General features: G+C 42.4%; 2 protein-coding genes across 2 annotated transcripts; both read right to left on the bottom strand.

Moving 5' to 3' along the window:
- Nucleotides 1–2527: 2527 nt before the first annotated feature.
- On the bottom strand, nucleotides 2528–3125 carry LOC124636421 (glycine-rich RNA-binding protein 8-like). The gene is made up of 2 exons (XM_047172509.1): nucleotides 3084–3125; nucleotides 2528–3015 (listed from the first exon to the last, which is right to left on the bottom strand). Exons 1-2 carry the CDS (start codon nucleotides 3093–3095, stop codon nucleotides 2590–2592), a joined length of 438 nt encoding a protein of 145 aa, XP_047028465.1. The 5' UTR covers nucleotides 3096–3125; the 3' UTR covers nucleotides 2528–2589.
- A 9590-nt stretch (nucleotides 3126–12715) lies between these two features.
- LOC124636420 (shematrin-like protein 3) lies at nucleotides 12716–13276 on the bottom strand. The gene is made up of 2 exons (XM_047172507.1): nucleotides 13227–13276; nucleotides 12716–13158 (listed from the first exon to the last, which is right to left on the bottom strand). Exons 1-2 carry the CDS (start codon nucleotides 13236–13238, stop codon nucleotides 12745–12747), a joined length of 426 nt encoding a protein of 141 aa, XP_047028463.1. The 5' UTR covers nucleotides 13239–13276; the 3' UTR covers nucleotides 12716–12744.
- Nucleotides 13277–14011: the final 735 nt, after the last annotated feature.

The raw sequence follows: 14011 nt of genomic DNA, 5'->3' as shown, positions 1-14011 counted from the left end.
TAAATAGGATAGTTATTAGCTGTACGCAATAAAAACATTGCAGAATGCTTGTGTTTTTGCAGCATTGTGCAAGGATGTCTCTACCTGTACACACTCTCACCTATACCTATAACTCAAGCTGCTACAAAAGGAAGTGTTTAAATAACTTAAATTGTAATTAAGTTTTTACATGCCTTATGGTAAGCAAATAGTCAATGCTTATTTTGTTAAATATAGCTATAAGGTGTTCCCATGTACTCATATTGGCAATAAATAAATGAATTTGAAAATTTGAAAAAATAATTATGATGCCTACATTCGGTGTAAATAGGTATATCTTTAGAACTTGCCCACCTACATGTGCAACAGTTTTTGTAGTACAATGAGAACGGTAAACTAGAACCACAGTTCATACCATGAAATATTGGTAAGTAACCTTGCTGAACTAACAGTCTAAAGTCTAAACCAAGTTTTGGGTGTTTATTTTTTATAAGAATCCGAAAACCGATCTCAGTGGCGTGCACTTGGCTTATGTCTAGTAGTGGACTGCGATAGGCTGATGATGATGATGATTTTTTATAATGGCTGTAGCTTGACGATTTGATGGTACAGTTATATTTTCAGTTCCGCACTCCGGACACGGAAGCAGTCCGTCTTCACAGCGTTGCGAGGAAACATTATGTCTTGGGAGCGAACCATCTATACATATCTAAATGACTATGTGAAACATCACCCAAACCAATAGTCGGCCAATGACTCGGCAAGTCAAATAACCTAATTATTCATAGGTACGTATATTCCATATTTACAAAAATAACGAGCAGTTCAAAGTGTATGTATACTTGCTTCCATAAACCTGTCAAAACTACAGCTTTCCGCTCCGGTCCAGCCCAGTGTAGGCCGCCATGGGCGTAGCCAGCTTTGGGCTCAGGGTAGGACAGCAGTCAACCTATCCCCCGGGGGAGGACGAGGGCCCTCCGATTTTTTGTATCTTGAGCCGTTAATCTCAAACTTGTTAATCTCTTAATAAGAGGGCATGTAGTTTCTGAATACGCGAGCGCAGCGAGCGCGAAATTTTTATCGGACTTAAATCAAATATTACGTAAAATTTAGCGCAAACGTACTTAACTTTTTGTTTGTTGACAAATGCAAAAATAAGGGCATATAGTTCCTGAATACGCGAGCGAAGCGAGCGCGAAATTTTTATCGGACTTAAACCAAATATTACGTAAAATTTAGCCCAAACGTACTTAACTTTTTGTTTGTTGACCAATGCAAAAATAAGGGCATATAGTTTCTGAATACGCGAGCAGAAGCGAGCGCGAAATTTTTATTTACGTAAAATTTAGCCCAAACGTACTTAACTTTTTGTTTCTTGACAAATACAAAAATAATATAGTTTCTGAATACGCGAGCGAAGCGAGCGCGAAATTTTAATTATTTTTTATGACTTAAAACCAAAAACTACGTAAAATGTCGCCCAAATATACATTTTCATGAATGGGGGGACTAGGTACGACACACCCGATTTACGTCCATACGAAAACCCCCTCCATAGATAAGTCGATAAAAATAAAGTTAGATACCTAACGTATAGCAACGTCGCGCAGCTAAGCTTCGCGGACCACTCGGAATGCCTCCAGGGACCACCAGTGGTCCGCGGACCAGCGGTTAAGAACCACTGTGCTAAACGATTGTTCTATTGTACAGGTCGTACATGCGACACAAAATAGCGAGCGCGGTTTTTACACTAGGATAAAATTGCATTTCCGTAATTTTGATCACATCTACCAGTTCCATCTCCTTCAATGCATTATTTTCTGGATTAGATGGACGGCTCGGCTCGCTACGCCACATAGCACCTATTCTTTTAGGGAATACGGCTCGCTTTCAAATGACGCGCGCACCGCGCACGTTCGGGAACTCGAGCGTGCATTTTGTTTTGATCGCGCTCTTTTCAAAGTCGACAATTTTTTGTGCAATAACTTACGGATTGTACTTATGATTGTTGATGTTGTTAGTTAGAGTTAGTAAAAAAAACATTGTTTAATTAGACACCTTATAGCTCAGAGCCAGGGCCCAGGGTGGGGCAAGTGCCCCAGCTTGCCCCAGTGTGGCTACGCCCATGTAGGCCGCAGACCTACCTTCATCAGACATCTCAACTGTCTATTAGTGATGAACTCAATACCTACCGCACTTGAATGTAATTATGTTTTACACAACTTTGAATCAAGCTCATTGATTAATGTACTGAAAAAACTCCGTAAAACGATTAGAGCTCTCATTATATAAGCATAAAACTTGTTACTATTATTTTGAAAGTGGTTGAACTGATCTCTCACAGTCTTAGTCCAAACTATCCAATGTGATCACTTATTAGAATTAGTTCTTATTAGAAGTAGTTCTTTGATTATCAAGAGCAAACAATCTTGTATGAGCTTTTTGTGTTGAAGTTTACGATTCTAGTTAATGTAAAAAGATCCATGAAGTTGCCTAAGAGGTTAACTGAAGTCAGGTGCTCGGTACTTCGAGAAATAACTTGCTATAGTTGGTGTTTGTAAACAATTTTGTTTAATAAATAACATTTCAGGTTGTCTGTGACTAGAGTGTTCACCACCAGCCGGAGCCGCCGTGTCCGCCGGAGGAGTAGCCGCCGGAGGAGTAGCCCGAGGAGTAGCCGATGGAGCCGGAGGAGTAGCCGCCGCCGAGGGAGCCGCCGTACCCGCCGGAGACGGGCACGACCTGCTTGACGGTGACCACCTGCGGCTTGGAGACGATCTTGCGCACGTTGACCACCTGCGGCACGATGACCTCGCGCTGCACGTTCACCACCTTGTTGACGGCGACCACCTGGGCAGCGGGCGCGGAGTAGCCACCGGAGTAGCCGCCGGAGAGGCCGCCGGAGAGGCCGCCGGAGTAGCCGCCGGACAGGCCGCCGGAGTAGCCGCCCAGGGAGCCGCTCCAGCCGCTGCTGTAGCCGCGCTTCTCGCGCACCGCGGCGCTCGCCGCCACCGCCACCAGCGTGCACAGGACGATCTGGAACAGAGTTACATGCTGAGCACTGCACCGCACACTGCGCACCACACGCCACACACTCTACTCACGAAGGCTTTCATGTTGACTTGCTTGTTGCTGCGTCTGTGCTGCCGAGCGCTCGCCGCCGCGCTATATACTCGCGCGCAGCCGCGCTTGCGCAATGCGCCGCCGCAAGCACAACCAACTCGTATGAAGGTTCGATGACACTTCCTTGTTGATGTTTACGCTGAAGCCTTTTTCAAGGTCATTCAAAATTAGTTCAATAAACTAAAGCAAATGTTACATCTTATATTTAAACTTAAAGCGAATGATGATCGCCCAGGAAAATAATCGTAAGACATGTTCGGTCTTAAGATAATTTTAACTGATTTTGAAAAGGCCAAGGTTCAAAATTCGACAGTATTTACGTTTTGTTATTCCAGATAAAACAAAATTCCAGTATACAGGATTTTTCCAAGATTACTTCATCGTTCGTATCTCAAGATGCTTTTTCGCAGTATAGCGGTGGGATACATCAAAAGTACCGAGAGCTATGGTGTGAAATATGAAATTAAAAATATGTGTGTTATCAAAAGCTATGGCCGTTTTGGTATTGTACCTAAGTGGCCTTACCACTACAAAGATAATTAATTGGAATATGTTTCTAGGCTTTCATTATTTTAGGTCAACGGCAATTTATCAGAAGTGTAAGAAAAATTTCAAAATAATGAAATTCGTGATAGGACTCGTGTACGCCCCGCTACCAACATCCCCCGTCACGCCGTCATACTGGGCTGTGCGGGCGTCACGGACCAATTTTTCCAGACTTTCAATTGAATATCGTGCAAATCAAATCTTACCTAATTAATTAAAAATATTGAATTAAAAAAAATAATTGAATAATAGCAATAATCACCAAATAAGCAATATTGAATTAAAAAAAATAATTGAATAATAGCAATAAGCACCGTGCTGCTCCCCTCATCGCTGCCACTGTGGTGAGGCTGTCACCAGCCTCGGGCACCACGGCCTATCGTGCAGCCGTAGTGCGGGCCGTATTGCGCGGCACGCAAATATCAACGACATTATACGTCGGGCTCTTGTTGCCGTCGGGGTGCCAGCTGTACTGGAACCAAACGGCTTGGCGCGCGACGACGGTAAGAGACCAGACGGCATGTCTTTATTCCCTTGGAAGATGGGTAGGCCTTTAGTATGGGACGCAACCTGCGTCGATACTCTTGTGCCATCCCATCTTCCAAGTTCTGCGTGCTGTGCTGCTGCTGCCGCTGCGGCCACGGAGAACCTCCAGCGGCGGAAATATAGTGGCCTTGTCGGCAACTATATTTTCGAACCGTTTGGGGTTGAAACCCTCGGGTCGTGGGGTCCGAATGCGCACACCCTATTTAAAGATCTGTCTAGGCGGCTGGTTGACGCTTCTCGTGACCAAAAGGCTGGCTATTACCTCGGACAAAGGATCAGCATGGCCATCCAACGAGGTAATGCTGCCAGCCTCTTGGGTACGCTCCCAGTTGACAGCGATGGGGATGAATTTTTTGACGCCTTTTAGATATAGTGTATTTTTTTGTGTTGTAAATATCTATGTATATAACTATGTAAATAAAGGTCATCAAATTAATAAGGTAATTATTGCTTTGGATGTCCTCTGGTATTGGGATCCCTGCGTAAGCCTGGGATCACTCCCGGTACATTACATATATATAGGTAATATGAACGAGTTGTTTGAACGAGTGTCAAGACCTATGTGTTAACTTCATCTTCGCGACCATACACAAGTATCAGACATATGTCTGATATTACGAACAAATATTTACATTTGTTTCGGCGTGACACCTGAAAGCATAAGATAATTGAGATATGTAGCTAGAAGACAGACATAGAAAATAAAATTAATCTAGGTATTGGAATAGGTAATTAATTGCGACCGCGAGAAAACATTGAAAATTGCGTAAAATGCTTGTGTGATGATAGTATAAATAATGTAGCATTTGCTGTCGATACATAACATGTGCATACATTAACATTGAGTAACAGTTCAACTTGACTTTGCGTACACGCGTGTGAGATGCACTAGTTTGCGGCTCACTGTGACCTCCGGCGAACGCATCGTGGCGGCATATTTTGGGTCATGGTTAAACAAAAATTAAAAAATATATATAAGCACTTCCTGTAACCTGGGTGCAAAATCTAGCCTTTTGCTAGGTACTGTTTATACTGATATGGACCTTAATGCCAGAAATAAATGGAAAGTGTATGAAATATGTAATAGGGCACACTGCAGACTAAAAAGTCGGCCGACAGTTGATCCGGTGGTTGTAATTTTTTTTTAATTTTTTTTTTTAAATGAAATTAGTGATTCCAGTCAAAGTTTTCAGTCGGTCTGATACCGGCTAAATACCTGATCCATTCAACTTCATACTGATTTATAAGCCCAAAAAAATATCTTCCGTCTAAAAGTTTGCAGTGTGATACTCTAAATAATAAAAGGGCATCTGAGGCGGATGACGGGGAGTAGCGACCCCGCGGGGCTATATATCCGAGTGCTCCAGGGAGAGTATACTGTCCCCCATCTCCGGCTCGCTGGAGTGAAGCATGACGGGGGATAGGTCTCCCGCCTCTTGGCTTGCCTTCATCGGCCGGTCAGAGTGGAGTCACTAGAGTAGGGTTAGCAGCCCGCTCGGAGGGTAGGTGCCTCGTGGTAAGTGGCGAGTGGGCCGGTGATGCTGGACCCACAGGGAGCGCGTGATCTGCGTTTAAAGTCCGCCGAGGTATCTTCACCCTTCAGCCGCTCATGTCCCTGTTGCCCTCTTGTTGCTATTCAGTGACTGATTCCCGGGGGCCTAGTAAGTGAGTTGGCGAGTCTCCACCTGCCATTTTTACGTGTATTTAATACATTGTTATCGGCAGGTGCCATAGTTCCCGTAGTTTCCCCATTCTTAATCCACTAGCATCCCATTACAATAGCCCAAGTAGTTTTCATCCATAGTTAGCAATAGTTTAGCACAGAACCGGGGATTGTCCTTGGGTACATTTCTATAGTGTATACAGGGATAATCGTCGGTTTTGTGTCACTATTTCATTAAAGTTGTCTCAAAAGCCCTTCAGCGTGTTGGCTTCGGCCCCACGTTCGCCTCCCAAAAATCCGGGACTCTATAGTCCCCAGGTCTGGTAGAGAAATACAATTTTAGGCAGCTAGTGAATAGTCCTAAAGGACAATGCCGGATTTTGTATGGACCCTGACCCCACCCACCAACAGACTTGAAACTAGTGTCATCGGAAGCGCATCCTTCGATAGATCATGATTATGAAAACGATTTACTCCAAATGTATGGGGTTTTGGTTGGAAATACACGACATTTTAGTATCCTTAATAATTAACTTCAAGTTTGTTAACCAATTACTCGGAGTTGCGTGGACCGATTTTGATTATTTTTGTTTCAATGCAAAGAACGTGTCTCAACGTTAGTCCGATATAATTTTCAACGGGATCTTTTTAGCAACTTTTGAGTTATCACCGGTTCGAATGATAATTGGTTTAATGATTTTGTATGGACCTTTACTGACTCCAACAGAGTTGAACCTAGTGTCATCAGAGTCGCCTTATCTGATAGATATTTTTTTACTATGACGACATACTCTAAATGTTTGGGGTTACATTTTAGTATCCACAATCAACGTAACGTTAGGTTAGGTTAGTAGGTGTATAAATCAATTACTCAAGACTAAGCCGATTCTGATTATCATTTTTTGTTGGACAGAAGCTACCTCAAGTGTGTCCCATTAAAGTTTCATCCAGAACTGACTAATAATTTTTTGAGCATACGGGAAAAACTGTGGTAAACCTAACCCAGTTTGATACTTGGTTAATAGTTTAGTTACGACCAAAACTTACTTATTGAAATAAATAAATAAAATATTTTAAAACAAACCCATATTTTATATGAACTCAGAAATGTAGATATCCAAAAAAAAACAGAACTTTTCTCTTAAGTAAAAATCATAAATATTGACATTAATTATTTAACGTTACATCTAAATAAATCTACAAAGTTTGAACGAAATCTGGCCGTTTAAAGTGGGTCAAAATCGCGCCCAAAGAAGTCGGTTACAAACCTACAAACATACAGGTGAAGCTAATAAAAAGCGTGTAAAAAGAACACATGGATAAGGAATAGCTGAATGGTTAAGCGGCCCAAGTTAAGCTACCGAACTGACAATCGCTCTCTTAAAACATTGATATTAGGAGGCATCCTGTTGGGCTGGAAGCTAATTCCAATATAATTAGGATAAAGGATGGGCAAGTGGTAAACAAATAGTAAAAAATATTATAACTTTATAGCCCTAGCGGAGCCCTACACACTACGGGCGTCACTAAACTAGGCTATTTAACGAATGGAAACCACTGGATACTGTTTGAGTTTAAGTTTATTGCAAAGAAAACACGGTAATACAAACGAAACAGTACAGTTGGACAACAACCACGAATGTTACAAAACTAACTAATGAACTAAACCCTGAGTTGAAACAATGGGGCGAGCGTATTCAACTACATGACGAGACTCAAGCGAGGCGCATCCGACGCGCACTCGCGGCACACGCTTCTTGCTCACTGTCGGCGTGAGCGGCTGCGCGATGTCGCGTCCCCTTCCACGCGCCCTCTTGCGGCGCGTGTAACTAACAGGGCGGCAAACTACTTGCGCGACATACAGCCACACGCTATAACTTTAAAAAACGAAAAATGGCCGCGTCTCTGTCAGTTGAGTTTTATGCCGAAGCATTTCTTATTTACTTATTTACTTATTGGAAAACCAACGGCTATACAAGACAATGTTGTAAACATAAATATAGAAACAGAAAGCCAATTATAGGTTTTCACGGATAATAATGGAATAACACGCTTAAAGCTAGGTAATCAGCTGGTCTATGAGGTATTAAAATCATAGTTACATAATACAAGGTTAAATTTTGAAAAAATCGTGATTTAGTTGCCTACGAACCACAGCACTCCTGGTATTGAATGGGTCAAAAGAGTACTCTTTACACAATTTGTTAAAATCCTTGCTCGCTCGCAACATATATGTATTCTGCCTATAGTTCGAAGATGACAATGGGACTGATATAGGTGGGTTAAACCGAACAGATTTTTGAGGAACTGCGAAATTAAGTTTTTGCAATAAATTAGGGCAGTCAATTTCATTTGACAGCAGTTTGAGTAGAAATGAACAGTCGGCTAAACGGCGTCGGTTTACAAGTGACTGAAGGTGGAATTTTTTGCATTGATTTATATAATTCTCTGACCTGTATGGTATATTGAGCCGATAACATAAAAATCTTATAAAACGTTTCTGAATGCTCTCTAAGCGATCAATATATTTGTCATAGCGTGGGTTCCAAATTTGTGATGCATACTCAAGGTGACTTCTTACAAATGCACAATAAAGAATTAAAGAATAAATTTCGAAAATAAAAGTCCATATTATGCGCAAAATGACAATTGTATAACAATAGAAGCATCTGATAATTATTAAAGAAATCAAAAGTCAAAGAAACAAATCAAAAACTGCTGGTCAGTTCTCGATTCAAGTTGTATAACACCATCCTTGAAGTAATCTTCGGTAATGTAAAAAAATAAATAATCAGCCTAATGTCTACTCCAATCTAGGTAGGTAGTCGGTGAAAAACTAGAGGGGATTCGACTATGTATGGAATGAAATGTCTTATAGTTCCTAATGCCCATACATTCGGAGTACGTCACCATAGTAAGAAATGATCTATCAAATGAGGCGCTTCTGATGACACCAGGTTCAGCTCTGTTGGAGGTGATGAAGGTATCCTTACGATATCCTACATTGCCTCTTCAAACCGATTATTTTAACAGATGATAACTCAAAAACTGCTTCAAAGATCTTGATTAAAATAAAATCGGACTAGCTTTGAGATAGTTTCTCTAGAGGTACATACAAAAAATAGATTTCAAAATCGGTCCACCCAACTCCGAGTAATTGGTTAACAATTACTTGAAGTTACTTGATTATTAAGAATACTAATTGTCTTATAGTTCCTAAATTGGTTTTGTCGCAGCCCAATGTACTGATACTCCTCTAAATAGTGTTTAATTATGAAAAAGCGATATTTTAAAACACGTGGGTATAATATCTAAACAGAAGAACGCTTTACACTAAAATACCGAAACTCTTAACATTGCCATCAATCATCAGTATAGCCCATTTAGAGCAGGTGAAAATTTTATCAAATACGCATAGTTTTTCAAAAATGTTTTGATCTAAAAAAAAGGTACATTAATTAAGACTGCATTATCAGTTTTCTGAAAATCACAAGGTCAAACAAGGTTTAACCAATTTCTTAGCAATTGTACAAAATTCAAATTTAGAATACACTCTCACGCATGCTTGGCTAACCCTTTTGATGCTAGAAACATACTACAATCATTAAAACAGTGGCGTAGCGTGGGGGGGGCAGGGGGGGCAAATTCCCCGGGCGGCAGCTTTTAGGGGGCGGCAAAATTTACCCAGTTTAAAAAAAATTGTTCGCAACTAGTCTTAAATAAAAAATAATTAAATTTTCGCGCTCGCTTCGCTCGCGTATTCAGAAACTGTATGCGCTTGATTTTGCATTTGTCAAAAACTAAAAAAAGTTAAGTATGTTAAGTATGTTTGGGCTAAATTTTACGTAATATTTGGTTAAAGTCCGATAAAAATTTCGCGCTCGCTTCGCTCGCGTATTCGGAAACTATATTATGGCTCTTGTTATTGCATTTGTCAACAAACAAAACGTTAAGTACGTTTGGGCAAAATTTTACGTAATGTTTTTTTAAGTCCGATAAAAATTTCGCGCTCGCTTCGCTCGCGTATTCAAAAACGCTATGCCCTTATTTTTAAATCTATCAACAAACAAAAAGTAAAGTACGTTTGGGCTAAATTTTACGTAATATTTGGTTTAAGTCCGATAAAAATTTCGCGCTCGCTTCGCTCGCGCATTTGGAAACTACATAGGCAAGTTTTTCTTTATTTGCATTTGCTTACCTACACAACTGCCGACATGCGTTTAGCAGAGTGCTAATTTAGGTAAACCCGGTTAGTCCCGTAATTTAAATTAATTTGTTAAACAGTTTAAAGTAGCCCCGCTTTTTTAATTATTTCAATTTCATATATACTTATAGGCACCTACTTCACTAGCCTGCGTACCTAAAAGAATTTTAAAACCTTCAAGAAATCAAGTAACAAAGATATAAAAGAAAAGTCTACTTGAGAACCTCCCCCTTCTGCCAGGGCTGCGGGTTGTTTGAAAAAGTTACCGCGTCTCTGGAACATAAAAGGCCTTCGACGGAACACGACGGTTTTTAGTCAGTAAGAGTCTGACACTCCCTCATCGCTGCTAACCCACAGCGGGAAAAAAACTACCCCTTTTTTGAAGTCGGTTAAAAATGACAAACGGCCAGTAACACTTGTTAAAAAAAATACGCTGGAAGGGGCGGCAAAATCGACAACTGCCCCGGGCGGCAGATACCCACGCTACGCCACTGCATTAAAACCCTTTGAAATACACGTAAAGTCCTTAAAACTAAGATTCGCATAGGTGCCCGCTTTTTTTGCAAAAGAGTGTATTTCCAAAATAATTATTAAAATTATTGAAATAGATACTAACGTGTTAACATACATTATTAAGATCAAGCAAGTACTGTCCCAAAAGTAGCTGAACAACATAAGAGTCAAAAGTACATTAACACACGGCAACATTAAAAATATACTTTGTTAACTTAATTTTGTATTTACTGCTGTTTAGTGACTTTTGATACAATGATGTTCAGCGATGTTTGGATTGATGGTGTACAGCGACTTTAGGAATACTAGTGCACAGATACTTTTGAAATACTCGTGTTTAACGACTTTTGTAAGTTTCTGGTGTACAGTCTATTTTGTTTCCTAGTTGCGACTATAACTTATGGCATTTTATTGTGAACAGGTGTTTTGTCATATTGATTCTGTTCATCGACTTTTGGTGCTGACTGTACATACAAAAAATAGATTTCGAAATCGGTCCACCCAACTCCGAGTAATTGGTTAACAAACTTGAAGTAAAGTGATTATTAAGGATAATAAAATGTTGTATATTTCCAAAACCCCAAACATTTGGAGTAAATCGTTATGATAATCATGATCTATCAAAGGAGGCGCTTCCGATGACACTAGTTTCAAGTCTGTTGGTGGTGGTGAAGGTGTCCTTACGACATCCTACATTGCCTCTTCAAACCGATTATTTTAATTGATGATAACTCAAAAACTGCTTAAAAGATCTTGATGAAAATTAAATTAGACTAACTTTGAGATAGATTCTTTAAAATAAAAATAAAAACATCAAAATCGGTTAACCCAACTCCGAGTAATTGGTTAACAAACATTAAGTTAATTGATTATTAAGGATACTAAATTGTCTTATAGTTCCTAAACACCATACTTTTGGAATGTGTCTCCATAATAAGAAATGATCTATTAAATGAGGCGCATCCAATGACACTACTTTCAAGTCTGTTGGTGGGTGGGGACGTTTTTAGGCATTGTCCTTTGATTAAAAAATAAACTGTGGTCCTAGTTCACCATTTTCATTGTTTTTTTTGTAGATGTATTACTACAAAAACTGTTGCACATGTCGGTGGGCACGCTCTATAACTCTATCTTCACTGAATGGACTTTTTTATCTGCTTGAGTAAGGTGGTATGGGTAAGATGTGTGCTACCAAACATAATAAAATTTTTACCTACTTGTGTTTTTTAATATAAAGAATTTTGTTCTTCAATTTAAGAACCCAGCTCTTGTCGGTGCAGCTTCTTCCATTTACGCCTATCTAGCGCCAACTCCTGAAATTCCTTATACGTCACAACATTCACCTTCTCTTCAATTTACTTTATGTAGCTGTACCTTGGACGAGCCCTTCCCCTCTTTCCTTCGACTTTCCCTTCCACGATGTTTTTGATAAAATCGTCGTGACGTATAAGATGTCCTATCATTTTTCCTCTCAATAGTTGTCTTTTACTTCCTATTATACAAAGAATTTCAAGTGTTCAATTTTATATAAATAATGACTACTCTCCGCCCGCGGCTTCACCCGCGTGGTGCGTTGATAAAAAGTAGCCTATGTGTTAATCCAGGGTATCACCTATGTACAATCTAAATTTCAACCAAATGGGTCCATTCGCTTTTGCGTCAAAGAAGAACAAACATACTTACATCCGTACATTCTCACAAACTTTCACATTTACATATAATACTACTAGTAGGACTAGTAAGACTAGTAGGATAGGATAGTAGGATATTTGTAATATTTTGTATATTTTTTGGGGAGTTTGTTCCCCCTCTTCTTTTTCCCAGCAAAAACATATAGGAAGTGGTGAAGGGCGGGCGTTTTGGAAGCTGCTTTTTGTAAATTTGACCATTGACAAGCGCTGATTTTCAGCCTACTTTGAATTAATGACTTTTTGTCTTTTTTATCTTGAAGAAATTTGCTCACATCCGTTTACCTTTTGCAAAGAGTTTTTGTAGATATGTCATCTTGTTCGTTTTCGTTTATTGTCGTATGTGTTTGGGGTGAGCATTGCGGGCATGACTGAGATGAGCATTATGGGCAACGCCAGGAGGTATTCAAGAAAATTTTGCATAAAATTAAATATTTTATTTACAGTTTGTACATTAACTAGAGAGTCGGTGACTAGAGTGTTCACCACCAGCCGGAGCCGCCGTGTCCGCCGGAGGAGTAGCCGCCGGAGGAGTAGCCCGAGGAGTAGCCGATGGAGCCGGAGGAGTAGCCGCCGCCGAGGGAGCCGCCGTACCCGCCGGAGACGGGCACGACCTGCTTGACGGTGACCACCTGCGGCTCGGAGACGATCTTGCGCACGTTGACCACCTGCGGCACTATGACCTCGCGCTGCACGTTCACCACCTTGTTGACGGCGACCACCTGGGCAGCGGGCGCGGAGTAGCCACCGGAGTAGCCGCCGGAGAGGCCGCCGGAGTAGCCGCCGGACAGGCCGCCGGAGTAGCCGCCCAGGGAGCCGCTCCAGCCGCTGCTGTAGCCGCGCTTCTCGCGCACCGCGGCGCTCGCCGCCACCGCCACCAGCGCGCACAGGACGATCTGGAACAGAGTTACATGCTGAGCACTGCACCGCACACTGCGCACCACACGCCACACACTCTACTCACGAAGGCTTTCATGTTGACTTGCTTGTTGCTGCGTCTGTGCTGCCGAGCGCTCGCCGCCGCGCTATATACTCACGCGCAGCCGCGCTTGCGCAATGCGCCGCCGCAAGCACAACCAACTCGTATGAAGGTTCGATGACGCTTCCTTGTTGATGTTTACGCTGAAGCCTTTTCAAGGTCATTCAAACTTAGGGCACGCCACCATCGTGGCGGTAAGTCCCCTCTTTGAGGAGTGGCTCGGGAGGAGTCACGGCGCCCTCACGTACCGCATGACGCAGGTCCTCACCGGACACGGTTGTTTCGGGAGGTACCTGCACCGCATCGGTCGTGAGGAGGCGCCCGGGTGTCACCATTGTGCGGACAGCCCCGAGGACACGGTGGACCACACAGTCCAGGTGTGCCCCGCATGGGAAGGGCACCGCCGGGTCCTCGTCGAGGCTTTGGGCGGCGGCGACCTCTCGCGTCCGGCCCTGGTTCAGGCCATGGTCCGGGGCGAGAGGGAATGGGATGCCGTCGCCTCCTTCTGCGAAGCGGTCATGCTCGAGAAGGAGGAGGCGGAACGCCAGAGAGTTCGCACCTCTCATCCCGGCCGCCGCGCTGGACCAGGTAGACACCATGGGCGCCGGGTGTCGCGAGATGACTCCCGGCCACCGTAGGCGTGGGTCTGTGGGCGGTGAGTTCGGGTCGCTCATCGTCCCTCTGTCTTTCTAGACGACAGACCCGTGTCGACGGCGCGCGTTGTTCCACGCGCTCCTCAAAGACCCCAGCGGGGCCCAGCAGGGCCAAGG

The sequence above is a fragment of the Helicoverpa zea genome, chromosome 14 (genome assembly GCF_022581195.2).
Source record: "Helicoverpa zea isolate HzStark_Cry1AcR chromosome 14, ilHelZeax1.1, whole genome shotgun sequence".
Taxonomy (NCBI): domain Eukaryota; kingdom Metazoa; phylum Arthropoda; class Insecta; order Lepidoptera; family Noctuidae; genus Helicoverpa; species Helicoverpa zea.
The sequence above is the reverse complement of the archived record's forward strand: the minus strand, read 5'-3'. Positions and strand labels throughout refer to the sequence as shown.